General features: G+C 39.9%; 3 protein-coding genes across 5 annotated transcripts in view; 1 reads left to right on the top strand and 2 right to left on the bottom strand.

The window, feature by feature from the left end:
* Positions 1-11,559, bottom strand: part of LOC139763830 (uncharacterized) — a 36,910-nt gene extending 25,351 nt beyond the window's left edge. Inside the window, exon 1 of the mRNA XM_071690148.1 lies at positions 11,489-11,559. The gene's annotated coding sequence lies outside the window, so the exon portion shown is untranslated. The remainder of the gene's footprint in view (positions 1-11,488) is intronic.
* Positions 11,560-12,247: 688 nt separating this feature from the next.
* Positions 12,248-19,770, bottom strand: LOC139763831 (mitochondrial import inner membrane translocase subunit TIM14-like). 3 transcript variants are annotated; one of them, XM_071690151.1, is made up of 5 exons: positions 19,752-19,770; positions 17,638-17,729; positions 16,658-16,792; positions 16,229-16,339; positions 12,248-12,781 (listed from the first exon to the last, which is right to left on the bottom strand). In XM_071690151.1, the coding sequence occupies exons 2-5, from the start codon at positions 17,638-17,640 to the stop codon at positions 12,680-12,682; spliced, it is 351 nt and encodes a 116-aa protein (XP_071546252.1). In that variant the 5' UTR covers positions 17,641-17,729; positions 19,752-19,770; the 3' UTR covers positions 12,248-12,679. The 3 variants fall into 3 exon arrangements, with proteins under 3 accessions (XP_071546252.1, XP_071546250.1, XP_071546251.1); XM_071690149.1 differs by lacking the exon at positions 19,752-19,770 and adding an exon at positions 19,530-19,560; XM_071690150.1 differs by lacking the exon at positions 19,752-19,770 and adding an exon at positions 19,403-19,424.
* A 105-nt stretch (positions 19,771-19,875) lies between these two features.
* The window catches only part of LOC139763828 (caspase-8-like), a 20,148-nt gene continuing 12,523 nt past the window's right edge, over positions 19,876-27,500 (top strand). Inside the window, 3 exon segments of the mRNA XM_071690145.1 lie at positions 19,876-20,139; positions 21,581-21,774; positions 25,451-25,564. Of these exon segments, the coding sequence (XP_071546246.1) occupies positions 19,997-20,139; positions 21,581-21,774; positions 25,451-25,564 (451 nt within the window). The 5' untranslated portion in view covers positions 19,876-19,996.

The raw sequence follows: 27,500 nt of genomic DNA, 5'->3' as shown, positions 1-27,500 counted from the left end.
GAGTTGGGTCGTCAGTACTCTAGCGGTAACGTCGCTCTGCTCTAGAGTATTACTTGGATTCCCTCAGTGTATCTTTGACATCGGCCATGGAGGAAAAAACCCATGCCATTCGCGAAACTTCCTCTTCCACAAACGTATGCTTTGCGATCCCCCACCCTCCCCCCGCCCTTTTTTTTTCACGTTTTAAAATACGACAGAAATCATCTTTTACGTTACGTGGACCCCCTCGGTTGCAATGCATCATTTTGCCAATACACGCGGACTTCCAACACACACACACACACAAACATTGTAGTTTAAAGAGAGGTAAGTGAGCATTTCAAGCCAGGATCCTTATCAGGGACAAGTAAACTGTGGGGGTAAGTTTGAATGGAGAACAACTGGAGGAAGTCAAGTGTTTTAGATATCTGGAAGTGGACTGAGCAACGGATGGAACCATGGAAGCAGAAGTGAATCACAAGGTGGGGGAGGGGGCGAAGGCTCTGGGAGCGCTGAAGAATGTGTGGAAGGCGAGAACGTTATCTCGGAAAGCAAATTGGGTATATCTGAAGGAACAGTGGTTCCAACAATGTTATATGGGTGTGAGGCATGGGTGATAAACAGGGTTGTGCGGAGGGCGGATGTGTTAGAAACGAAAGGTTTGAGGACAAAATGTGGTGTGAGGTGGTTTGAGTAAGTAATGAAAGGGTAAGAGATGTGTGGTAATAAAAAGTGTGTGGTTGAGATAGCAGAAGGGAGTGTACTGAAATGTTTGTTCACAAGGAGAGAATGAGTGAGGAAAGATTAACAAAGAGGATATATGTGTCAGAGGTGGAGGGGGCGAGAAGTGGGAGACCAAATTGGAGGTGGAAGGATAGAGTGAAAAAGATTTTGAGCGATCGGGGCCTGAACGTACAGGGGGGTGAAAGGCCTGTAACGAACAGAGTGAATTGGAACCATGTGGTATACCGGGGTCGACGTGTTGTCAGTGGATTGAACCAGGGCATGTGAAGCATCTGGGGTAAACCATGAAAAGTTTTGTGGGGCCTAGGTGAGGAAAGGGAGCTGCGGTTTCGGTGGATTACACATGACAGCTAGATACTTAGTGTTAACGAATGTGGCCTTTCTTGTCTTTTCCTAGTGCTACCTTGTGCGCGGGGGGGTTGCGCGCCATATCATGTGTGGCGGGGTGGCGACGAGAATGGATGAAGGCAGCAAGTATGAATATGTACATGTGTATATATGTATATGTGCGTGTGTGGTGTATATATATATATACACCACACACGCACATATACATATATACACATGTACATATTCATACTTGCTGCCTATGTATATATATATATATATATATATATATATATATATATATATATATATATATATATATATACCCACACCCATGGACGGGTTCCTGTAATAACAACAAACGTTCAAACATTAACCAGGCTGGCCTCCTCCCGCGATGCCTTTCCCTAATCCCCCACTCCTCCCTCCCTGAGTAGCGTCTTCCAGCATTTATCAAAGCACCACAGGACTGCTGAAGTCACCCCCCTCCCCCTAATACGCCAATCATTGCCCCCCCCCCCCACAACGATCGGCCCATCCCCCTGACCCGGTTAGTCTTAATTCTTCCCCCCCCCCCAATCCCCCACAAACAAATCCCAAATCTCCATCACCTATAACTTCCCCATTTCCGCCTCGCAGTTGGTCATTTCTCTCCGCCCCCAGGTAACCTACCCAATCTCACCCATCCTCTCCCTCCCCCTACCCTCCACTTTGGCCCTGTTGGACTTGCCACCCACCCAATCACCGACAACAGGCCTACTGTCAACACACCCCATTCGGGACGGAACCAGTCGAGCCAGCCCCTGGAGGTACTAGGTCAACCTCCCCTCACCATCTCCCTCCCAATGCCTTTTTTACCACCGCCCCCCCCCCCCCCATGCGTCGCTCCATCCCTCTACTTTCCCATTCCACGATGCATACAACCTCCCGTCTCCCCAAGTCCTTGGAGCCATCATCTCCTATTCCACCCCACCTCGCTCCCACCCCCTCCTCACCCTTTTAGACCTCTCCCCCATCCTCCCATCTCTCGGTTATCATGCTTTCAATGTATGCTCCCTCATATTATCTCTCCCCCTTTTTCCCCATTCATGTCATCCTCCCTTCCCGTCGCCAACCCCGTATAATCCCATGTCTTTTCTACAGCCCTATTTCCTACCTAACCCCCCCCCCCCCCCCCGCTGCCGACTCCTTTCCTGCGCTCCCCTAAGTCCCATTCCCATCCTCTCCACCCCCATTTCATTATCTCCTCATCCACCTTTTCTTAACCTCTCCATCTCCCTCTTCTAGCATCCCCTTGCATACTTCTCTCCCACTTCCTATCTATCTCCCTCCCCTTCCTTGCCTTCCCGCCACCCATTCCTACCTTTCCCTCTCCCCTTCATAACCTAACCCTCTTCCCGCATCTTGTTTTCCATTCCAATTTCTGGACTCAGCCCACCCCACCCACTTCCCAAACCACCCATCTCCCTTTCCTAACCTTCCCCCCCCCCCTTTCTGCTTTTCTTGACCACTCTCCCCGCCTGCCTAGCCTTTCCACCTCCCCTCCGTCCTCCTAGTCTCTCATTACCTAGCCTCCCCTCACCCTCTGGTCTCTCTCCAATCACAGCCTCGCTATCCTCGTCCATTCTCTCTCTCTCTCTCTCTCTCTCTCTCTCTCTCTCTCTCTCTCTCTCTCTCTCTCTCCTCTCGAACCATTATCTCCGTCCGTCCACCTTCTCCCGTCCAAACTTCCGTAGCTATCATAACATCTAGCTTAAACAATATATATATATATATATATATATATATATATATATATATATATATATATATATATATATATATATATATATATGGAGAAAACAAGCCGCCCCCTACCCCCACTACTAACACACACCTGCCGAAAGCAAGGTAAGCCTCATAAGAGCACTGCTGATCAATCCTGACTCCCTATTATACATTAGGCTGCAACCTGAATGGCATACTGACGCGTACCAGCATAGTATCAGCTGCGTGCCTGATGGTCAATGGTGACGACACCGACGCTTGTAACAACAAACTGGCCGCAAGCACAGTTTTTTACCTACAGGTAGATCCACACGATCCCCTGGGTGTCTAGTGAAACGCTAGCACGTAGGCTATGGGGTCTGCCGCACAACCCCGTCCAAATGTACAATCCTCAGGTGCATTTCCATGGCAGACGTTTACCGACCTTAAGAGAGAAATACTGTGATGACGGTTCAAGGTCATGAGAGCAAAATAACGGCTCAATCTCCCTCCTACCTTACCTAAACCCAGTGTTTTCGAGTTGATTAAACCTTCCTATCACAAGCCTAGACGGATTACACACATCAGCTTGGGTTCGAAAATGGCTTCACAAAAATATCTAGTTCATTTTGTCAGCTGACTGCCATCACACGAAAAATCCGTCACTTTCATGAACTAAATGTCAAATACTCTCAGAACCATTCAGTGGTTGCATCTTCGCCTTCCAACGGAGGGGAAAAAAAAACAACTGCAAGGCAAAGACATACACAACGTCAATACTTATCAAACCTCTAATACTATTTCCCCAGTAAATGGCGAAAGACAAAGGTGAAGGGGGGAGAAAAAAAAATGATACTCGCCAGTAGGATGTAAAAGTGAACTGCCATGTCTAGTCCCTACACACCCGAGTCACACACCAGCTCTAGCACTACTGGAAATGTCAGGGTAACGTGAACTCAGACTCGTGTGCGCCAACCCCTCACGACTTCCTTGCGCACACCAGCTCACTTTTGTTTTCCCGCCAAATTTTCGGCACGGTTCTACAAATATGAACATCGCATACATTCACGGTTTACATCTGAGCTAAACGAGAAAGAAAAGAAATATTACGATGATATATTTAATATTTTTTTTCGCTTACGTCTCCAGGTACCAGATACGACGATCTTGCAACTTGCGAGCTCTTCCGTGCATTGACTGGCAGCAAGTGGCGGAGGCTTATAAAATCATCCCATTTTATTTCCTTACGAAGATTTCTTTCTCGAGGAATTACTACTTAAATACATACCCTATACTTAGCCTACGACTACAAATATCAACTGGTTGCTTGGGAAAAACTAAACATGAGCGAGGCTAGAAAATGACTGCCTGGCACCTTTCTTGTCATTATTGATCCTAGGCTTCCCCAGACGGAAGGTGTCAATGTACGGATACAAACCTGATTTTCTTTGGCTTATTCGAAAACTAAGAACGTACCATCTCGTTATGTAATCGAGATTTACGTAACGTTCAACATAACTAAAAGTCATCCCTCAGATGCAATCTCTTGGATTAAATACACTATGGGTTATATACACCATGCATCTATAAACAGAATTGCTACGCTGATACCAGTGATTTCTTATATTGATGAATTCGTATACGGAGCTGTCCATAAGAGTGGTTTCGAGTCGTTTAGTCCACAACCCTACCTGACATCTGCCTATCCCAGGGCATGTCAACAGGTTGCCGACATGCTATTCTACACACGGGAAACTGTTACATGCCCGGATGAACTTATGGCATGTTTAAGCAGTAGATGTGTCTTTGTATATAAAAGAGACGTACTGAATTACAAGACGAGAATTGTTTAGGTATAAAGGAATCTGTTGCGCACGCGCGTCTTCGTAAAATGAGTAAAATCATACACGCCCTTGTGTCTTCGAGCGTGCGCGTATGCACGCGCTTCTGGCGCGTAAATAAATGCTTACTTGTACAGTCCTGGGAGGCAGCTCGACATGAGTGGGCCCCAAGTCATGATCATATGACACACACGTGCCCATGTATGCTTCTGCGCATGAGGGGAAATAACTGAATATGGCCTATTTCAACAACCCTACCCGATGAAGCCAAGACGAGGCAATGGAAGCGAACTGTAAAACACCTGAATACCCTCCGAAAAAAAATATACTACCACCATACAAAGTCTATTCATCATATGAGAAACGATTGAGACACTGGTGAAAACCAGTTTCCTTGCATAAAATGTTTTTAATTTTTAATCTCTCACCAAATGCTTCAGCAACGCGCCCCCCCCCCCCCTTTTTTTTTTCTTAGCCACGGCGTGGGTTTGTGAACGAACCCTGAAGCTGACGAGAATTCCCAAAGCCTCTTCCGAACAGGAAGCAACTTATTATTCCTAGATCTTAAAACCTCACCATGTGAATTTCGAGGTTACCAAAGTTATTTCCACATCACACTCAAATCACCAGCAATGTTACTGTTATTGCTGCTGGTTTTAAGATATGTCAGACCCTTGTCTGGCATGGACCCTTATAACACACGCCGCTCTAGAGGTGTAAGGATCTTGATATTCAACTCAAGTACGTCATTCATTACTTGGACAATGATGACAAAGGCAAGGATATGGAGGAAAAAATAAAATGAAAATAATTTTCAAAGAGTTGCTGTGAGAAATTAGTTGCTGCAATCTTGAACTTCAGCTACTTAGAAAAAATTATATTTCCTATTTATTCCACGTGAAATTTTCCAATATATTCTTCATAAAACTTTCAGTATATTCTATATACATTCTTGGATAAAACTGCTATTGCTGTTGGTACATTGGAGTACAAAGTGATTGAGTTAAAATACATGGAACAAGTCTGACTAGTGAAAAAAAAAGAAAAAATGCTTTGCTTCCTTCGATTATGGGTTCCTATAAATCCATACACCTATCTAGGAATTCCAGAGCAGTCTGGTGGTAGAGGTATGCCCCTTCCTCCTTGCCCCTTTGCATGACTCTTGGCAACATGGGAGTTAACATATCTTGATGTGGCTATCACGGCAACAAAGATAACACATGTAAAATCAAGACACAGCCCATATAATGAAAAGTTCAAAGTCAGAACAAACTTAAAGTCCTAACAGTTCAATCATGTGCAAGGTCAATGCACATTCAAATTCGTCACACGAATAATTCAACACCAAGAAGAGAAGACATTAACCGAAGGACTCAGTGACACCACAGCTCACAACTGGAGGATTCAGAACAACCCTATTAACAACTGAAGGAAGCAAGTTACTCCACCTATCAAATGAAGTGCACATGATATGCTAGTAAAGAAATGGAGGATGCAAGACATCCTAGTTAATAACTGGAGGACACAAGACACCCCAGCTAACAAATGAAGGACACAAGACAGCCCTACTAACAACTGGAGGGCAGAGTTCCACCAAGGATACAGGGAGAGATGGTTGTGCTCACAGTTATTGGCATCCTCACAGATACTGCCCCCAACACCTGAAAATTATGTTTCCACAAATTCTTCACATGAATGGACACAGATCTTGTAAGGGATAAAGGACATTACTGTAAAGCTTCCCTTCTATAAAACCCTTTCCTGTCAGGAGCCCGGAAGGTGTATGAATTCATGTCCGTACCATAAACGATGTGGTATACCGGGATCGATATGCTGTCAATGGATTGAACCAGGGCATGTGAAGCGTCTGGGGTAAACCACGGAAAGTTTTGTGGGGCCTGGATGTGGAAAGGAAGCTGTGGTTTCAGTGCATTATACATGACAGCTAGAGACTGAGTGTGAACGAATGTGGCCTTTGTTGTCTTTTCCTAATGCTACCTAGCGCACATGAGGGGGGGAGGGGGATGTTATTCCATGTGTGGCGAGGTGGCGATGGGAATGAATAAAGGCAGAAAGTGTGAATTGTGTGCATGTGTATATATGTATATGTCTGTGCGTGTATATATACGTGTACAGTGAGATGTATGGGTATGTATATTTGCGTGTGGGGACGTGTATGTATATACATGTGTATGGGGGTGGGTTGGGCCATTTCTTTTGTCTGTTTCCTTGCGCTACCTTGCAAACGCGGGAGACAGCGACTACGCAAAAAAAAAAAAAAAAATGAGATTTAAGGATGGTGTGTGTATTTGGAAGACTGATAAATGAGCATGGAATGGGCAGATCCAAGAGAATACAGATCATGACAGTTATATCTACTATGAGGTAAAGTGGTGTTAAAGAAGACAGAAACAGAAATACTGCGATATTCTTCAGAATGTTCTGTCAGTGATTTAAACAAACACTATGTAACATCACCAGGTAAGAGAGTAAGTATTAACAGGTAAGTCTCTTATACATGAAAAGATTCAAGCAACCAAGAAAGGTGATGATGTTTTTTCAATACACTGATGGAAGTGCTTGAAAGAAGAACGGAAGTGGAATGGGTTTGTACCATAAGAAATGGGTACAGCAATAAGAAATGCAGTATAGACTGAGTGATGGAGTGTCCTCAACACTGGCAGAACTAGTTGCTTATTAATTAAGAGGGCCTACAAGATGACAAGAGACAAACTTGGATATGACATACTGATAAGCGAGTCAAAATATGCTCTTGTCAAACTGAAAAGAGGGGATGTTTTGAAGATAAATGAACTTATCGAGAAATTTAGATGTACTGTAAGTAATTTTCAAAACAAGGAAACGTTATATTCCTTTTGGTACCTGTATATATTGGATTGGTTGGAAATAATGAGCAGACACAAAAGCAAAACAAAGACTGAGAAGGAATAAGATAAATTTTTCTGTACTTAAACATACAGAACAATTAACACTTTCTGATATGGATGATGGAGGTCCCATCAATATGCCTTCTGACACAGGCCTCATGTGTCAGTGGCTCAGCCAGTTAGTAAAACAGTACTTTTGGGTTCAAGAGTCAGGTATGAAATTTCTAAAGGGCAATGGGAACAAATCACTGTGAAATAAAAAAATACTACCGTATTACCAAAATACAGAAAATTATACTACTAACAGTATATGATTTCTATGGAACCCTACAACGTGAGGGATCAGAGGGATCTGCCTCCTTTACCTCACTGATAATGAAGTCCTGTTACTGTCATTATCTGATAAGCTCTTTCCCTCCCAACCTTCTCCTAAACTCGACATCACATCCATTCTTTATATGATTATATCAATCATGCATCTAAACCAAGTGTATTCTATAACATCATATGTTCAAAGTATGATGAGGAATGAGATGTATTTAGGGAAGCAGAGATGACTTGAGCAAAAGATGCTTGTGGCATGAGAAGCGTGGGAGGTGGGCAGATTAGAAAGGGTAGTGAGTGGTGGGATGAAGAAGTAAGATTATTAGTGAAAGAGAAGAGAGAGGCATTTGGACGATTTTTGCAGAGAAATAATGCAAATGACTGGGAGATGTATAAAAGAAAGAGGCAGGAGGTCAAGAGAAAGGTGCAAGAGGCGAAAAAGACGGCAAATGAGAGTTGGGGTGAGAGAGTATCATTAAATTTTAGGGAGAATTAAAAGATGTTTTGGAAGGAGGTAAATAAAGTGCATAAGACAAGGGAACAAATGGGAACTTCAGTGAAGGGGGCTAATGGGGAGGTGATAACAAGTAGTGGTGATGTGAGAAGTAGATGGAGTGAGTATTTTGAAGGTTTGTTGAATGTGTTTGATAATAGAGTGGCAGATATAGGGTGTTTTGGTCTAGGGGGTGTGCAAAGTGAGAGGGTTAGGGAGAATGATTTGGTAAACAGAGAAGAGGTAGTAAAAGCTTTGCGGAAGATGAAAGCCAGAAAGGCAGCGGGTTAAAAAGGGGGTGACTGTATTGTTGACTGGTTGGTAAGGTTATTTAATGTATGTATGACTCATGGTGAGATGCCTGAGGATGGCCGGAATGCTTGCATAGTGCCATTCTACAAAGGCAAAGGGGATAAGAGTGAGTGCTCAAATTACAGAGGTATAAGTTTGTTGAGTATCCCTGGGAAATTATATGGGAGGGTATTGATTGAGAGGGTGAAGGCATGTACAGAGCATCAGATTGGGGAAGAGCAGTGTAGTTTCAGAAGTGGTAGAGGATGTGTGGATCAGGTGTTTTGCTTTGAAAATTGTATGTGAGAAATATTTAGACAAGCAAATGGATTTGTATGTAGCATTTATGGATCTGGAGAAGGCATATGATAGAGTTGATAGAGATGCTCTGTGGAAGGTATTAAGAATATATGGTGTGGGAGGCAAGTTGTTAGAAGCAGGGAAAAGTTTTTATCGAGGATGTAAGGCATGTGTACGTGTAGGGAGAGAAGAAAGTAATTGGTTTTCAGTGAATGTTGGTTTGCGGCAGGGGTGCATGATGTCTCCATGATTGTTTAATTTGTATATGGATGGGGTTGTTAGGGAGGTGAATGCAAGAGTTTTGGAAAGAGGGGCAAGTATGCAGTCTGTTGTGGATGAGAGAGCTTGGGAAGTGAGTCAGTTGTTGTTTGCTGATGATACAGCGCTGGTGGCTGATTCGGGTGAGAAACTGCAGAAGCTGGTGACTGTGTTTGGTAAAGTGTGTGAAGAAGAAAGCTGAGAGTAAATGTGAATAAGAGCAAGGTTATTAGATACAGTAGGGTTGAGGGACAAGTCAAATGGGAGGTAAGTTTGAATGGAGAATAACTGGAGGAAGTGAAGTGTTTTAGATATCTGGGAGTGTATTTGGCAGCAGATGGAACCATGGAAACGGAAGTGAATCATAGGGTGGGGGAGGGGGTGAAAGTTCTGGGAGCATTGAAAAATGAGTGGAAGTCCAGAACGTTATCTTGGAAAGCAAAAAAGGGTATGTTTGAAGGAATAGTGGTTCCAACAATGTTATATGGTTGCGAGGCGTGGGCTATAGATAGAGTTGTGAGGGGGAGGGTGGATGTGCTGGAAATGAGATGTTTGAGGACAATATGTGGTGTGAGGTGGTTTGATTGAGTAAGTAATGAAAGGGTAAGAGAGATGTGTGGTAATAAAAAGAGTGTGGTTGAGAGAACAGAAGAGGATGTTTTGAAATGGTTTGGTCACATGGAGAGAATGAGTGAGGAAAGATTGACCAAGAGGATATACGTGTCAGAGGTGGAGGGAACGAGAAGTGAGAGACCAAATTGGAGGTGGAAAGATGGAGTGAAAAAGATTCTGAGTGAGTGGGGCCTGAACATGCAGGAGGGTGAAAGGTGTGCAAGGAATAGAGTGAATTGGAACGATGTGGTATACCGGGGTCGACATGCTGTCAATGGATTGAACCAGGGCATGTGAAGCGTCGGGGGTAAACCACGGAAAGTTTTGTGGGGCCTGGATGTGGAAAGGGAGCTGTGGTTTTGGTGCATTATACATGACAGCTAGAGACTGAGTAAGAACGAATGTGGCCTTTGTTGGCTTTTCCTAGCGCTCCCTTGCGCACATGCAGGGGGAGGGGGTTTTCATTGAATGTGTGGTGGGGTGGCGATGGGAATGAATAAGGGCAGACACTATGAATTATATATATGTGTATACATGTATATGTCTCTGTGTATATATATGTATACGTTGAGATGTATAGGTATGTATATTGTGTGTGTGTGTGTGGACGTGCATGTATTTACATTTGTATGTGGGTGGGTTAGGCCATTCTTTCGTCTGTTTCCTTGCACTACCCTGCTAATGCGGGAGACAGCGACAAAATATAATAAAAATAAAAATATAACGTTCAAAGTATGTAGCTGCAACACTCGTGCTTGTGAATGAACACCCTGGAAACCATAACCACTCATGGCTCCATCATACACTCTGTTCACCTCCCATCCATTCAAGTCACACACAGCTTCTTCCACAGACCTTTATTATCTCAGGCTCTTTCAAGTTCTCTCCAGAAGGCACCCTTAACCTCCTCCTCACAATCATTATATAGCGCACATTATCAATACAGACCTTCTCAACCTCTCAAAGGCCTTCATGGTGTAGCAGTTACTGATCATGAGTCACTATTGGATTCAAATTTTGGTGCTGCGGTGGGTCTACACCTAAACCAGAAGTTCATCCTCTCCTCGTGGAGGTTCATAAATTGGCACATGGATATGGCTGCATGTGTGTGCATGTGTCTTATTCTACGCTAAAGTCCATACATACAAGGCTGAGATGGGGCAACACAAGTGTGAAACTCTCTCCCCAAATAACACAAATAGTAACTGCAAATATCAATACCACATTCAAACTTATCTAATAATTTTGCACAAAAACATTTATCAAATCTTTTTAAATCACTCACACTTCATCAAAACTGCCATAATATCTCTTGTGTAACCATCTGTATCTCCTTTTGGGTCAAACTCTACCATCATCCCATTCTCCTCAAAGGCTCCTCTACCTCTAAGTCTGTCTCACAAAAATCAAAACATCTAATTTCCCCTCTTAAAGTGTCTACAACTTTCAATCATCAACATCTATCATTCAATTCTCTTACATTCCATCACCTATATTGACCTACTTCTCATCAAAAGCAATCACAGGCATATGCCAAGTTCATTTAAGGCCACATGCACATTCTTTCAGAAATAAAAAATGTGAATTTCCCAACCCTAAGGCACTAATACATACTTACTAATGCATGTAACTAAAATCTTTAAAATAACAGCACCCTGAAAAATTAATTTTGACTCAGCACTTACTTATAACTCCAATCACTCCGGTGTCTGTTAGCAAAATTGTGACTCCAGATCTTCTTATACAAAACTGTCTTGCTAGCTGTGAATAGGAAGATAAGCAGTGAGTGTATTTTCTTAACTACGCAGACAAAAATAAACAGATTTTGTAATTTTACTGTACACATTTAACTGTTCAAATCCTTTCTTTTCTTCTGCATATTACTTAACATTGCACAATTTGTGGTATAAGTGCTACTGTTGTACTAATGCCATGTAATATATGGTTTGTGGTACAAAGTATCACTGCCATACTGTGTAAAACCACCTTATGAGTGACCTTTTTATCCAAGTGCTCTATCTCACAGGGTATGAAACCTTTCATAAGAATGTTGATACAAGTTACATGGAGAGAATGTTTAAAATGTGTAAAAAAAGAAGTGCTAATATTAGAAACACGTATCCTGTACCTGTTTCTGTACCTATCATTCGTGCTGTAATGTTAAGGACTTTTTCTAAAGATTTATGTTTTAATATATGTATTACGAGTTAGTTATTCACCAACTTTTCCCTTTGGTATAAGATGACCTACAAATAACTATTCATCGACTCAGTTTGTACTAACATGCTGAGGCAGGACAGGATGAAAAGGTGCAGAAAAAAATAAAAAATTTCATCATTCAATTTTTCAGAATTTCAGTTTCCCAGTCAAAGGTTTCTGCTAACCAGCCTCTGAGATTTACAATGCCTATGTGCAACAGGAAATATTTCAACAAGAAAATACAGTTTTAGTTCATAAATTTATAGAAAAATCTAATACTAGATTACAGCATCCTCTCTCTCTCTCTCTATATATATATATGTACTATACACACTTTTTTGAGTTATGATCTCCTAAATGTTATAACAAGTTCTCACATTTCTACAAAACAAATCATACCACATTATATACAATCAAAAGTTTATTCACAATATACATATACACAAACCACCTTGCTAATCTGTAAGTGACAGACATTACCTTTCAGGAGCGAACTTCAGCGAGGCTCCAACAAAACTTGTACTGCAGCTATACAGTAGGGCCTTAGTTTTTTTCATGATAAATTTAATGGTATAAGCACTGAATTCCAAACTCTAGAAGGATGAAAAGGCAACTGTATCATCAAAAACTAAATGACCACTATTCAGTTAGTATGAATTACAGCTGTTCACGAAAATCTATTTATCTAGAAGGTCCTTTGCTTCACTGAGCTTGGCAGAGATGTATGGGGAACCTCCTCTGTCTGGGTGGTTGGCCAGCATCATCTTCTTATAAGCAGCCTGTAAAAAATTACAAAAGTTTAAAAACTGTCCTTAGAAAGTGAAACTCTATAACATTTTACTCTGAAAGAACTATCTAATGTATGAGCTATAATATTTCAAATACATACTGTAAAGCATGAAGTAGAACGTTCAAAAACATTACAAGGACTGAAAAATGTGGTTTCCTCATCTATCAATATCATTTTGGAGAAAATGTTTCCCTGCCAAAAGAATCTAAAATAAAACTTGCCCAGAGCAATTCAATCTAGCTAGTCTTCTTGACATTCAAAAATTATAAATAAAATGTACTTTGATGAAATGGAAAGGTGCTAATAGACTGCCTGATACCTTCTGAAAGGGGGAAGCATATGACACACATTGCATAAATGACTAGCATGGGTTTATCCAGAACTTCTTTCTGCCATTTGTTAGGTCTTATCCTGAAGGTTAGTTTTACATCATTCACGTTTCTAATCTCACTGGAAAAACAATAAGGAATCTTTCCATTTTTCTTGTTAGGATTTTCAATATTTTTGCTTGGTGCCTACGAAGATGTGCAAGTGTAATTACTATGGTTCTACCAATCTCTGAACTTTAAAATGTTTTTTCTTTGGTTCCTTCAACCTACTACCAAACATGCAAAATGTACTCCTCTTTCTTTACCACACATTTCATGTTCTTTCCAGCTTTCATTATATATGTTGAAATATTACACCTGAACACTATGTGATACATCACACACTACATCAAACATGCAAAATGTGCTCCTCTTTTTATATTGTGTATTGCATGTTCTTTCCAGCTTTCATTATATATGTAGAAATATTAGGCTCTACACACTATGTAATACATCACACACTACACCATAAGATGATATCCAAGTCAAAGTATGCTCATAAATATTAACTCTTTCCAAACATCTGTTACTCAAAGACTTCATCCTTCAAGGGTTACATAAAGAAAAAAATTAGTCACAGCTGGTCTTCCTCATTTCTACAGAAGCTAAAATCAAAGCATCACTTAATGCTTAACGTTTCACCTGTTTCTCACATTTTCCAAAACCTAATAAACATCATTAAAGTTCCTCCTCATCAATTAGGTCATCCTATAATGAATGTATTGGACATGCACCAACAACAGTGACTGGAATAGAGGAGAAATGAATTTTTCTTGTGCCTGCCTGACAACAGAGACCTTTATAAGCTAATAATGGTATGATGTCAGCTGAAGATTCAAAATGAGACAGGAAAAGTTAAACTGTCATGTGATAATGGTCAATATACTGTCAGATAATCATATGATAATGGTTTCCATTTTCAAGTGTTAACTCTGCATCCAGTTTTAATAACACTTACTCTTTTCTTCATAATGCTTTCTCTTCCTTATTTGTATTTTTGTTTTCTCTTCATTTCCATTCTTTTCTTATTTCCACATATTTCTTTTCATTTTCAGCTTTCTCAATGTTCTTTTAATTTCTTATCATCTTCATATTCATCTCCATAATCAATGACTCCTGATGTCATGCTGCTTCATTACTTTTCAGTCATCACCATACTTTACATGCACATATGTCACATGTCTTCATAAAGCCATGTTGTTTACCAAAACCTTTGTTTCTTAAGGTAGTCATGCATCCCCAACCAACATCCCACAAATCTAATAACCAATATATCTTGTAACAAGACCTAAATATACTTGGCATATGGTTTTCTATTTTTTCCAGGAGAAAATGGGTAAGGGAATGCCTTCAGAGGTACCCTGAACCTGTATCTGGATTCTTAACTGGACCTGATACTTAGTATGAAATTTTCTTTTGATTAAAAAATATATTCCAATACTGATATATATTATTATACTTTGTTGCTGTCTCCCGCGTTAGCGAGGTAGTGCATGGAAACAGACGAAAGAATGGCCCAATCCACCCACACACACATGTACATACATACACATCCATACATGCACATATACATACCTATATAGACATCTCAACATGTACATATATATACACACACAGACATATACATATATACACATGTACATAATTCATACTGTCTGCCCTTATTCATTCCCATCGCCACCCCGCCAGACATGAAATAACAACCTCCTCCCCCCACATGTGCATGAGGTAGCGCTAGGAAAAGACAACAAAGGCCACATTCGTTCACACTCAGTCTCTAGCTGTCATGTATAATGCACCAAAACCACAGATCCCTTTCCAAATCCAGGCCCCACAGAACTTTCCATGGTTTACCCTAGATGCTTCACATGCCCTGGTTCAATCCATTGACAGCACATTGACCCTGGTATACCACATGGTTCCAGCTCACTCTATTCCTTGCATGCCTTTCACCTTCCTGCATGTTCAGGCCCTGATCACTCAAAATCTTTTTCATTCCATCTTTCCACCTCCAATTTGGTCTCCCACTTCTCCTCATTTCCTCCACCACTGGCATATATATCCTCTTCGTCAATCTTTCCTCACTCATTCTCTCCATGTGACCAAACCATTTCACAACAACTGACTCACTTTCCAAGCTCTCTCATCCACAACAGACAGCATACTTGCCCCTTTCCAAAACTCTTGCATTCACCTCCCTAACAACCCCATCCATAAACAAATTAAACAACCATAAAGACATCACGCACCCCTACTGCAAACCAACATTCACTGAGAACCAATCACTTTCCTCTCTCCCTACACATGCCTTACATCCTTGATAAAAACTTTCACTGCTTCTAACAACTTATCTATCATATGCCTTCTCCAGACCCATATATGCTACATACAAATCCATTTGCTTTTCTAAGTATTTCTCACATACATTCTTCAAACTGGAACGATGTGGTACACCGGGGTCGACGTGCTGTCAATGGATTGAACCAGGGCATGTGTGGCGGGATGGCGATGGGAATAAATAAAGGCAGACAATATGAATTATGTACATGTGTACAAATGTATATGTATGTGTATAATATGTGTACATTGAGATGTATAGGTATGTATATTTGCGTATGTGGACGTGTATGTATATACATATGTATGTGGGTGGGTTGGGCCATTTCTTTCATCTGTTTCCTTGCGCTACCTCGCTAACACGGGAGACAGCGACTAAGCAATATATATATATATATATATATATATATATATATATATATATATAAATATATATATATATATATATATATATATATATATATATATATATAAGTATAATAAATATAATAAATAAAAGTATAATGAATATGAAATATAAATATACACAAGAATCAAATAAATGAACCAGGGCATGTGAAGCACTCGCAATAAGCCATGGAAAGTTCTGTGGGGACTGGTTGTGGAAAGGGGATTGTGGTTTTGGTGAATAACACATGAAAACTAGAGAATGGATGCGAGCAAATGCAGCCTTTTTTTTCATCTGTCCTATATAAAATAAATCCACTTGGGGAACAATTTTCGAAACTCACCTTGACCTTCACTGGGTCAGCATTTGGAGAAAGGTTTAATATAAGCCCTGCTTCCCGCTTTGTCATCTTAGGCTCAAAACCACCTTTGTAATATCTGCTGTGTGCTAAAGCCTGAAAAAGATAGCCAAAATGATAGCAAATGCATGACATCTTTCCTGAAAAATGATTTATGTGGACAAATCTATCTCATAAATGTTTTCATGAATGTCATGTTCTATCTTCACAAATTTGTTCAAGTTTAACTGCACTTTCAAAGCATTCATCATTATAAGAAAATCCTTATTCACCTTACATTAATCATTATGATTCAATTACTGGTTTCGTAATGTGAAATATATCAATTTATAAAGCAATAGAAAGCACTGAAAATATTGCTCAATTACACTATCAAATGTTAAGTAAAGCACAAGAATTTGAATATGTACATACCTTGCCATCTATCTGACCTACGTTATTTACAGCCTCTGCCATTTTCTTGCCAAGAGTAGGCATGCTGCGAATTATAAAGCGGGTGCCAAAGCCAATAGTTGCCAGCCCTAATCCTGCCAGTATTATACCACTAGCCTGAAAGAGATTAATGAACAAATATATGATGTCATCCATGACTTATTTACCATAAGAAAAAATATCACCTTTTTCTTTCTGACACGTCATCTCTCTCTCTTTGGTGTTTACTCATTCAGCACACGCAGCCACTTAGACATTATTCACCATGTAGCAAGAGAGTAAACATTATTCACTAAGTGGGAAAGCACACAAGACATTAAAACTTGAATAATTCAACAAAAAACCCTTTTAGAAATAAAACTTTCGTGCTTGGGGATGTTAGGTCTTATGTAGGTTCTGATTTCTACAAGAGATTTCAAAGGCTCATCCTTAAGAAACCACAAACATGATACACTGATGTGCCCAATTACATATTTCTGAGAAGTTCACCTACTTTTATGCCTCATAAACCCACATTTTCCTCAATCTTCACATCCCTCCCCACTCTCAACACCTATTCTCATACATTAATAAACAAATAACCAAATCCAAATCTGCTATTCTAGGTATATGCCTCGCACACCTCAAACAAATCTGACAAACCAATTGCCACAACATTTCCAAGTTAATGTTCCCCTGAACTAAACCTTTCGAGATTAATGTGCCCGTGAACTAAACCTTCGTCGGTAATATAATGTTACGTCAGCTCACCGATTGGTCAATTTGGGCATGAATGGATCAGGAGGACGCAAGATGGAAAAAAAAAAAGTAAATGTTTAAGTACGAACTCATTTAACAACCTAAAGATCGCTCAGGTCAAGCCAAACGAGGCTCAAAATCGGGTGTCACTGTTCTGGAAGTATGGTCTTAAAACAGCGTCGACAAATACATTTCCAGGTCCGCTTACTCTAAGGCCGACTTACCATACTTGGGCCGTGGACGACCACCTTCTTCTTCTTCTCTTCCTCGTCCAGTGTGGATGACGGGTTAGATAACACCACGGAGATGCGTTGTTCTGGTAAAAATAAGTAATAGGTCAAGGAGTTGTTAATCTAGACGGGTTCTCATAACTCGTCGTTCGCGTACTGCCACAATGTGCGTCACTTGTTTACCTTTACGAAAACGGCCGACATTCAACATTCTTGTAACTTGGTAATTTATTTCATCTACGAACAATATTCATGCTGATAATGAAAATTTATACTGACATAAATAAGTAAAAAAAAAAAATGGTATAAATAAATCTTAGTGGATTCTTTTTTGGTTAAACATGTTGAGAGAAAAAAACTTGGTCATCATTCATCCTACGTCTTCTTTCCCTTGTACACATATTTCTACATATCTTTTTCCTCCAATCAGAATCAACTTTTTTTTTTCAGATCCAATCTTTGTTGGAGCACTTCAAGGTCGGCTTTGCCCTGACTCTACAGCCTTTGGCATATATGAACTGAAGCCCAGATTATATTATTACACACGTAATCCAGATTGGCCAACCGCTTCCACTCCAACAGAACTCCCCCGACATATACAAAATAGGGTTATCACACACGACACATACATATGAAATGTACAGCACTATCCATATCACAAACTTGATACCAACACTGAGTCCACAGACAAACGAAGTCTCTTCACAACACCTACTGGCACCAGGTTTGGACAGATATAAGATTACCATAGCATCCTCTACATACAAATAATCTGCTCCATCCAAACTCTCACCTCCCAGTCTAGTTATCCACTTGGTCAAAAGAACAAAACTGCAAACAACTAAAAGGTTAGGCTCTGGTGACAATCGTGGGCTGCCTAGCCACTACAAACGCTAACGCACCTGCACGATGAAAAAAAGAATCACACTGAATATCTCATTTCGATATGAATGGCATACAATTCTTTGCAACACCCATACACCCCTCCCAACCCAAACCCATGACCAACCGGCGACCCCAAAGAAGAAACAAAATCCCTGACCTCAAATTTTTAACAGCTGATACTTAAAAACCCTTTCCTATGTCGACAAACGTAACACTGATTAAATACACACAAACAAAGAGTAAAATCATAATGAAATGGTGTTTCATCCCAGAAACACAGCGAATGAAGAGATGTTACATGACATCAACAAGTATGCTCGTTAACAACTGATCCTGAATGAACCTCTTCTCTCTCTCTCTCTCTCTCTCTCTCTCTCTCTCTCTCTCTCTCTCTCTCTCTCTCTCTCTCTCTCTCTCCTCGAGTCAACATTAGCCCGAAAATAAGCAATCACGACCCAGTATTTTGTGGAGGACCATGGTTTCCCGTACGGGTTTCCAATCTGAAAGATGACTGCGAAACTAAGCCTTGAATTACGTAATGCCCCGATGACCGATATGATTGCAAAGCCATCCAAATTTCAGAAGCTTTTCTGCTTGTCTGGTGGTATAACTGGTGGTATATGATCTTTCGAACAGATATACAAATGGTTCTTGATAAAGCCTGAAAACGTAAAGTAATATCATTTGTATTTACAAGTACGTTAGTTGTGGTATCAGGCATCCAGTCTCACTTTTAGTAACTGTACAAATATGAAATAATTGCACGGCGGAGCCACAGTACAAGGAGTCATTCTTTCCTGGCATTAAGTAGTAGAAAACCTTTGATGCACGATTCCTATTCATATGCTGGCAAAACCTTTTTTGTTTTGCTCACCAACCATGAAGAAACATCACGAGACGTTTACATTGCAGCGGTCATGCAAGTTTTCTTTGTGTATCAAGGCATGCTTCACTAATATGTGACTATGTACGCTTCTCTGGTGCGCTAGTGCATGCTTTACCGATGCATCGAGGCATAATTCACTAGTACGTCGATATGCTTCACTGGTGGGTCAAGGCATGCTTCAATAGCGCGTTTGGACATGCTTCACTGGTGCGTCAAGGAATGATTCACTGGTGCAAGGCAAGTTTCACAGGTGCGTCGCAAGCTTCACTGGTGCGTCAAGGCAAGCTTCACTGGTGCGTCAAGGCATGCTTCACTGGCGTATCAAGATATGACTCACTAGAGCAAAAAGACAAGCTTCATTAGTGCGTCACGACATGCTTCAATAATGTCAAGACATACTACACACACACGCGTCAGAACGTGCTCACTGTCATTGTAACTGGGAAATTTTTACGCCTGCCGATGCTAAATGCGGAGCAACGAGCCTAAACGTATTTAATAAGCTATACATTCGTTACTCACATTCATTACTGTAACCTTAAGAGTATACTGGTGACAAATCTTCTGTTTTGCTAATCAAAAATGACTGCATTCACATCCGTAGATAGTGTTTTAAGAGACGCCCAGGGATTTCGCCAATTAGGAAGGTTTAATGAAGCTGAACAACTTTACTCAATGGCTCTAAATCAACTTGGCTCCCATGTAGAAAGTTCTTACACAAATCTGTAAGTATAATCCTCTGTATACCAAAACTGTTCTCAAAATATTATATCAAATTATAATAATCCAACATTATTATTTGTTTTATTCTCAATATCATATAACTTTCAGTTAACATATTGTTTATAAATGTGCTACTCAAATCAAAATAAATCACAGGCTGTCTTAGGTCACACTCAGTTACATCAATGCTAAATCTTAGAAATAAACCTATGGTAACTTAAGGTAAGCTGGTATGTGTCTCTCTTTGCAAACTAGCTACTTACCATACTTTTCGCACTTACCTAAAGTGACTAAATTTCATGGAGATAGAGTGGGACAACGCTTGAATAATGAAAAAGAAAAAATAAATTATTATCAGATGTTGAAAAAGGTGGGAAAAAAATTAAGCAGTCCTTACATCCAATCAACCACTGATGGTATCAACCAGACCCTATTTTACAGAGGTTTAGGATACAGAAGGCAAAAAATACATAATAGATGATTAATATAAAGATATAAGCAAAACTATTGCAATTTCCATAAGGAAGAGATAATACACTTATATTTTAGGGATAGCCCCACAGAGTGGTGGTCATTGGCTAACTCTTGCACTGAGTCATGTTAGAACTTACAATCCTCAGATTAGAATATGGAAAATGAAGGGCTATGTGAAAGTAGAGCTTGTATCGGCTTGATGTTACACTTTTTACTGTTCATGATCAGCAAATTCTGTGCAATTGCAGTATACCCCTATCACTCAAACCCACCCCATAACTGAATATCAACCCCTCAAGTAGATATAAAGAGCTTGCCCTGCCTTACACTTGAGTAACCTCCACTCACAGATCCCCTCATCCCCAACAAATATAATATAAACAAAATGCAAACTCACTGAAATAATCTGACAAGTGCTAAACATAAGCCCACCCAACTCAGTCTTAAACTACAAACCACCAGAAATACACCCATCAGAAACCACTCTCCTTAGATAAGCATGAGTCAGTTTCCTGTCAAAACTCTAGATATCATCCATCCCTTCAACACTACAACCAGTTTCAACATATTCCAAGAACATTCATGACCAAAAAGCAACTACACGATTTCCACAGCACCAATTTGTATGAGAGTATCTTTGTGTTACCCAGGACCTCTTTAAAGGCTCCCACATCTCAAGGCTGCACTACTTCCAGTAGTTGTAAAATGAAAACTTTGTTGTAGAGTTCTTTGATGAGACTTTACTCCCAGTGATACATCCTTAACATCAGAATTCTTTGATAAGACTTTACTCCCAGTGATACACCCTTAACATCAAATCTCTACTACACCCATGACACCACTGGCCTTTGTTTTATGGAAGGAAAATTAGCAGAAACTTTAAAACAGAAACAGAAAAACAATATGATCTCCCTCCTATGGAGGATTAAAACCATAGTAAGCAACTGAATATAATCAACATTTGGACAGGAAACAGCTCCTTGCGAGGATTTACAACGACAGAGGACAATGCAGATACAAGCAGGTTCACTTTGATGAAGCTGTTGAAGACTACACTAAAGCCATAAGTCTAGATCCAACTTTGGCTGCTGCATACTACAACAAAGGGACAATTCACTACAGACTGTGTGCAGCCAAGTCACAGGGTACTGGTGAGAGACAAGGTTAGTGCTTTCTGCTGAAAGAAATTTTGATATAATGCTTAAATAGTCAGTCTGATTCTGAAATATGTCAGTTAAGCTAAACCTGGATGAGCATTGATAAATGAGTCATGCTTGTTGCATCATAATTTTGAAGTCACAGAAGTTCTATTGGTGGGACTGTGTGACAGACTGTCCATTCTAACATTTCTCACCCTCCTCATCATCATGATACAGTATTAAATGATTATTAAATGTACAGTATATGATGTATTATACACAGTAGAATCCCACTAACTTACTTCCTTTGTCCTGCATAAATTGAATTCTAAACCAATCAATGTTTTTGGGATCTGAAGATCTATGAGGCTAAAATGTCAGCTCTCATCGCAATACTGATATCAAAACTAGCACATTAAGTATCAATATCTAAATGCAGTTTTTTACTTTTCAAATAAGTGAAAAAGATGTGAAAGATTTATCTCTTAACTAATGGTACTAGAATATAAGAGGCCTCTCTGGTGAGTTTCTGCTGTTTGTTTCTGTCCTGATAACATGTACAGTAGTAATAAACAACAAAAATACCTTTTGGATCTTGTTCTCTGTATGAGTAATTATTGGGCAATAGTAGGTTAATGTCAAAATATGGAGAATAAGTAGAAATAGAGGAATTTTAAGGTCCAGTTCAATGATGCATTTTGTTATCTTTAAGCCTTCCATCATGAAAGAGAAATAACCCACATAACTCAAACAGACTTTTTTAAGAGCTAAAACAGGTGCACAGACTTGAGGTACTCAAAAATTTTTACAGTGGAACATCAGAAAAAATTTGATAAGCCAATAATTGTGTAATATTTCCCACCTGATGATTCTCATGGCATTTACAACTAAAATGATCCATGTTTTTAATTATTATGGAAGTTCCAGTCATGGACAAAAGTCCTCATCAAGGACAGGTCATAAATGAAACATGGAAAAGGGGCAAACAAACAGAAAAGGGAGAACAGTAAAACAGGAAGTAGCAAAACCAGTTTTATAAAAGGAGAGTTTCTAGGTGTAAAAAGACATGCGAGAAGGTAAAGAATTCCTAAACTTGGCATTGTAGGAAAGACATCAAAGTTGCCCATCAGTGAGCTGCCATGGGCCACACAATAAACCTTGTGATGAAGTGACTTATTAGCTATCATCGGATCTAGCTGATGGTGGAAGTACACAAGAAACCAGTCCTCAGGAGCAGCCACATTGGTTATTATTGTGCTTCTATTTTATTTGATTCTTAGTCTCATTTCACTCTATGGTTTAGCTGGTCACTTAGAAGCTAGTATAAAAGTTCCAAAACTCATGAATGAAGAGAGGGTTGAACTTAGATGAACAGGAATATATTTTTCATACATATCATGATCTTACACATAACAGCCTGAATTTAATCACCAGAAGTTAATCAAGAAATTAAAAAAATTCTTGAGGTACAAACCACAACTGAGTTCTAAAAATAATTTCTGTGATCAATTTATTCTTTGTAATGTTCATGTTAATGCTTTTTCATGCTGTAAAAGAATACAATCTGCACCAGAAATTAGCTTCACCACAGTATCTGTGTTATGCCACAGCACTCCATAGCTTCACTAGCCAAGGTAGAATCAGAATGACACCACACCAATTGGTCTTATTTCTATGCTGTCTGTACTTCTGTACAGTGGTGAGTAATATTGTCGAAGCTTCATTGGGAATATTATTTTCCACATTTTCCCAAAACTTTTCATCATGAATGGGAAATGTCCAGCGAGTTCTTCAGAAAGTGCTCCTGCTAAGAGGGCTCGTCAAATCCTCTTCTGCTCTTTTTATTTCCACACATCTCTCTTACCCTTTCATTCCTTACTTGATCAAACCAACTCACACCACATATAGTCCTCCAACATTTCATTTCCAACACATCCACATACTTATACATATATACACATGTACATATTCATACTTGCTTGCCTTCATCCATTCTTGATGCCACCCCATCCCACAGGAAGCAACATAAATACATGAAATGCCTCTCATTTCTCTTTCACTAGCAACTTGACTTCTTCATTCCACCACTCAATACCTTTTCTAATCTGCCCATCTCCCACCGTTCTCATGCTACATGGATCTCTTGCACATGCCATCACTGCTTCTCTAAATACCTCCCATTCCTCATCCACACACCTCACTTCATTTGCTTTCACCCGTAGCCACTCTGTAATCAATCACAAAAGTCTTCTTTCCAAGGTGACTTCCTCTAACCCTTTCTCTTCTCCCTGACACGGTTTCCTCATTTTCGAAAACCTATACATATTTTCACCCTTGCTTCCACAAGACAGTGATCAGATAACCCACCACCTGCCCCTCTCAGCACAGTTACATCCAAAAGTCTCTCTTTTACACACCTATCAATGAATATGTAATCTAATAATGCCCATTCATCATCTCTCCCACTCACAAATGTACACTTGTGTACATCTCTTTCTAAATTAAATATTCTCAATCACAAGTCTTTCTTCACTACATAACTCTATAAACCCTTCATCATTTCCTTTCATAACACTGAATACCTCATGCGCACCAATTTTACCCTTATTTGCCACATTACTTACCTTCACATTTAATTCACCCATCCCTAGTACCAGGTTTTGTACTCCAAAACTGCTGACACTCACTGAGCTGTTTCCAAAACATCTGCCTTTTATGATCTTTCTTCTCATGGCCGGATGCATAAGTACCAATAATCACCCATCTGTTACCATATACTATATATAGTTTCAGACCTTGTCATAAGTTTTAGATTTAAGAAACTGCATAAGCACCAATAATCACCCAACTGTTGCCATATAATATATATACTTTCAGACCTTAAGTTTTATATTTAAGAAACTGCATGCTACATGTAATGGAGAAAAAAATGTAGAGACTTAAAGGGCAGAGTGAGGTAGTCAGTCTACATGTGAAAATGATTATCAGTATGGCAATATGTTCAAACGTGCAAGGATTGTTTTGTTTGGTAAACTGATTTCTTGAACCACTGCTGTATATCAAAGGAAAAATTATACAGGATATGGGTAGATAAACATGAACTTGTACCTATCTTGGACGTCTGTTCCCTTCGGGAACTCCCTTGAGAGGGTGGCCACGGCAAAAGAGTCTCCATAATGGGTGAACTCCAGTGCTGCTTCTCAGCTTTTTGTGCCTCACCCTTAAGAGGCCACTGGCAGAATGCAACTCTAGCGCAGTGTTTCCAGAGGCTCATACCTAATATTCTCATCAACTACTATTACCTTGTGTATACCCAAGGCTACTGACTAAATGTTTCTACCTTCTACATCTTCTACCTACTACATTTTCATCTAATGCTCCTGTCTACTGTTCCTACCTACTACTTCTGTCTATTGCTCCTGTATGGATTGTGTGAGTTAAGTGTCTGTCAAGTGTTATGTGTAACAGGGAGAAGATGCATGTTTGTGTACAGAATGTCAGCAATCCATGTGTTGGTGAGGCAGAGTGAAAAGACAGCTACCTGGATCAAAGGAGTGTAACTTGACAACCAATGAAGTGCTGGATCACTAGCTCTCCTGATACCCAGGCAGATAGTACCAATATTATAACTCCCTGGTCAGTGGCTGCCTACTAACTACCTACATAATATGAACTTTAAGGTAGTTATCCTTTTTTGCAGCTCTTGTACAACAAGCAGTAGAAGATTTCAAAGAAGCCGTAAGACTTGCATCAGATAATCAAGAATTTCAAGAAGGTCTAAGAAACTGCAAGGATATGAATCAAGAAATACAAGGTTTGTACTACAGTAACAGTTATTTAGTCCACAGAACTAAAGTTTCCAGTTTCATCAGAAGCTCTATATTTATATACATTTGAAATTATTTTAACCATACATATAAGATTCTCATGACCCAGAATATATTAGGTACTATCCCTTCTGAATTATGAAAAACTGAGTGGAATGTGCTTTAAAGAAATTAGGTCTGTTCAGTACAAAGTGTACTGAAGTTGAAAAACAGGTCAAAAAAATATTACATAAATTTTATACTTGAAAGTATTTGAAATGAAGGTGCAAAAATTAACAAGAAAAAACATATATGAACTCACTCAGGGATATTCAGACTATCATTAGACAGCTTACATGAGGTAGTCTTACTAAAAGGTGGTGCTTGAACTTGAACTATCTTAGGCTAACAACTGGCAACTAAAACTGGAGTTTAAAGTAAACGTTAAATCTTTGTCGACACACCTTATACACTGATAAACAGCAATGGGAAAATACAGTGGAAGAGTACTGGAAGGAGAGAAATGTGAAAGAATGCATGGAATGGTGTGTGTGAGGGAAGCATGTAAGGACAGAGATAAATGGAGACTCTTGCTGTCACCACCACCTTGTTATGACTTCCCAGAGGGAACAGGTATATATCAGAAACAGATAGATAGAACTAGCTTAGACTGAAAGGACACAGCGTCTGTCCAAAAAGATAAACATAAACTGATATACAAACCAATTTAGGTAATATGAGCATAACAAGGAAACTAGCATGGGTCACAATGCTGCTGGGTTGATGCCACAAAAGAAAATCTATCTCACCTAAATGGTGTGATATTTTGTGAACAAGTCTTACCTGTCTGTGAGACTGAACTTCCCTGGATTATAGAGTATGCTTAACAAGGATTTCAATATGCAAAGAAACCCCCATAATTCAGCTTATTCGGGACTTTCCCCCTGCTGAATCAAGCTATCTGCCACACATTGAGATGCATTTTAAACTTAGTTATAAGATGATTCTGGAGTTTTTCCAGTAGTTGGCAGTGATTCAGAGGTATAGGGGTTCCTTAAGTGCATCATGCATTAGCACCTATTCAGCGTACTGTACAACCTTCGCCCCCTCCCCCATCCATATTCGCCATTTCCCGCAATTGCGAGGTAGCGTTAAGAACAGAGGACTGAGCCTTATAGGGATTATCCTCACTTAGCCCCTTTCTCTGTCCCTTTCTCCTTTTTAGAAAAGTAGAAGGAAAAGAAAAAAGGTGGAGGGGAGGATTCCCCTCCCCTTTTAGTCGCCTTCTACGACACGCAGGGAATACGTTGGAAGTATTATTTCTCCCCTATCCTCAGGGATATATATATATATATATATATATATATATATATATATATATATATATATATATATATATATATATATATATATATATATATGAACAAGTCATAATCTTCCCTACCAAAATATTTTTTCTGTATGTTAGCCTGAGTCAGGTACCCACTTTCTCGACGAATTCCTAAGGGTGGATGAACGCCTGGGTCGACTGTGGAGCAAATGCCACAGTCAGGATTCGAACCTATGCGCTCGACCGTGGGCAGCACTTAGTGCGTCACGGTTCCGAACGCTAAGCAATACACCACGTTAAGTCTATATATCATTGCAAAATTTTGTTAGGGGTGTTAGACATGATTAAATCACGTGGGGCCTTTATCTCAATATTCAAAATGAATTGCCACAATGGGGAAAGCTGTTCCTGATAACAGTGATAAGACCCAGCTTATACCATATGTGGGCTGTAGCTGGTTCAGTGAGCGAGGAGCTGTTGTGAGAGTGAGTGAGCCTTTGATAAACATGAACCAGGAGGGGGCACTGCTCCACCGAGTGATCACTGCCATTTCTCCTCCCCACCTGTGCCGGCAGATGACGGAGTCGGATGAAAGTAAGTTTTCTGATACACAC

Source organism: Panulirus ornatus, chromosome 48, assembly GCF_036320965.1.
Source record: "Panulirus ornatus isolate Po-2019 chromosome 48, ASM3632096v1, whole genome shotgun sequence".
Taxonomy (NCBI): Eukaryota; Metazoa; Arthropoda; class Malacostraca; order Decapoda; family Palinuridae; genus Panulirus; species Panulirus ornatus.
This window is presented reverse-complemented; position numbering and strand designations above follow the sequence as displayed.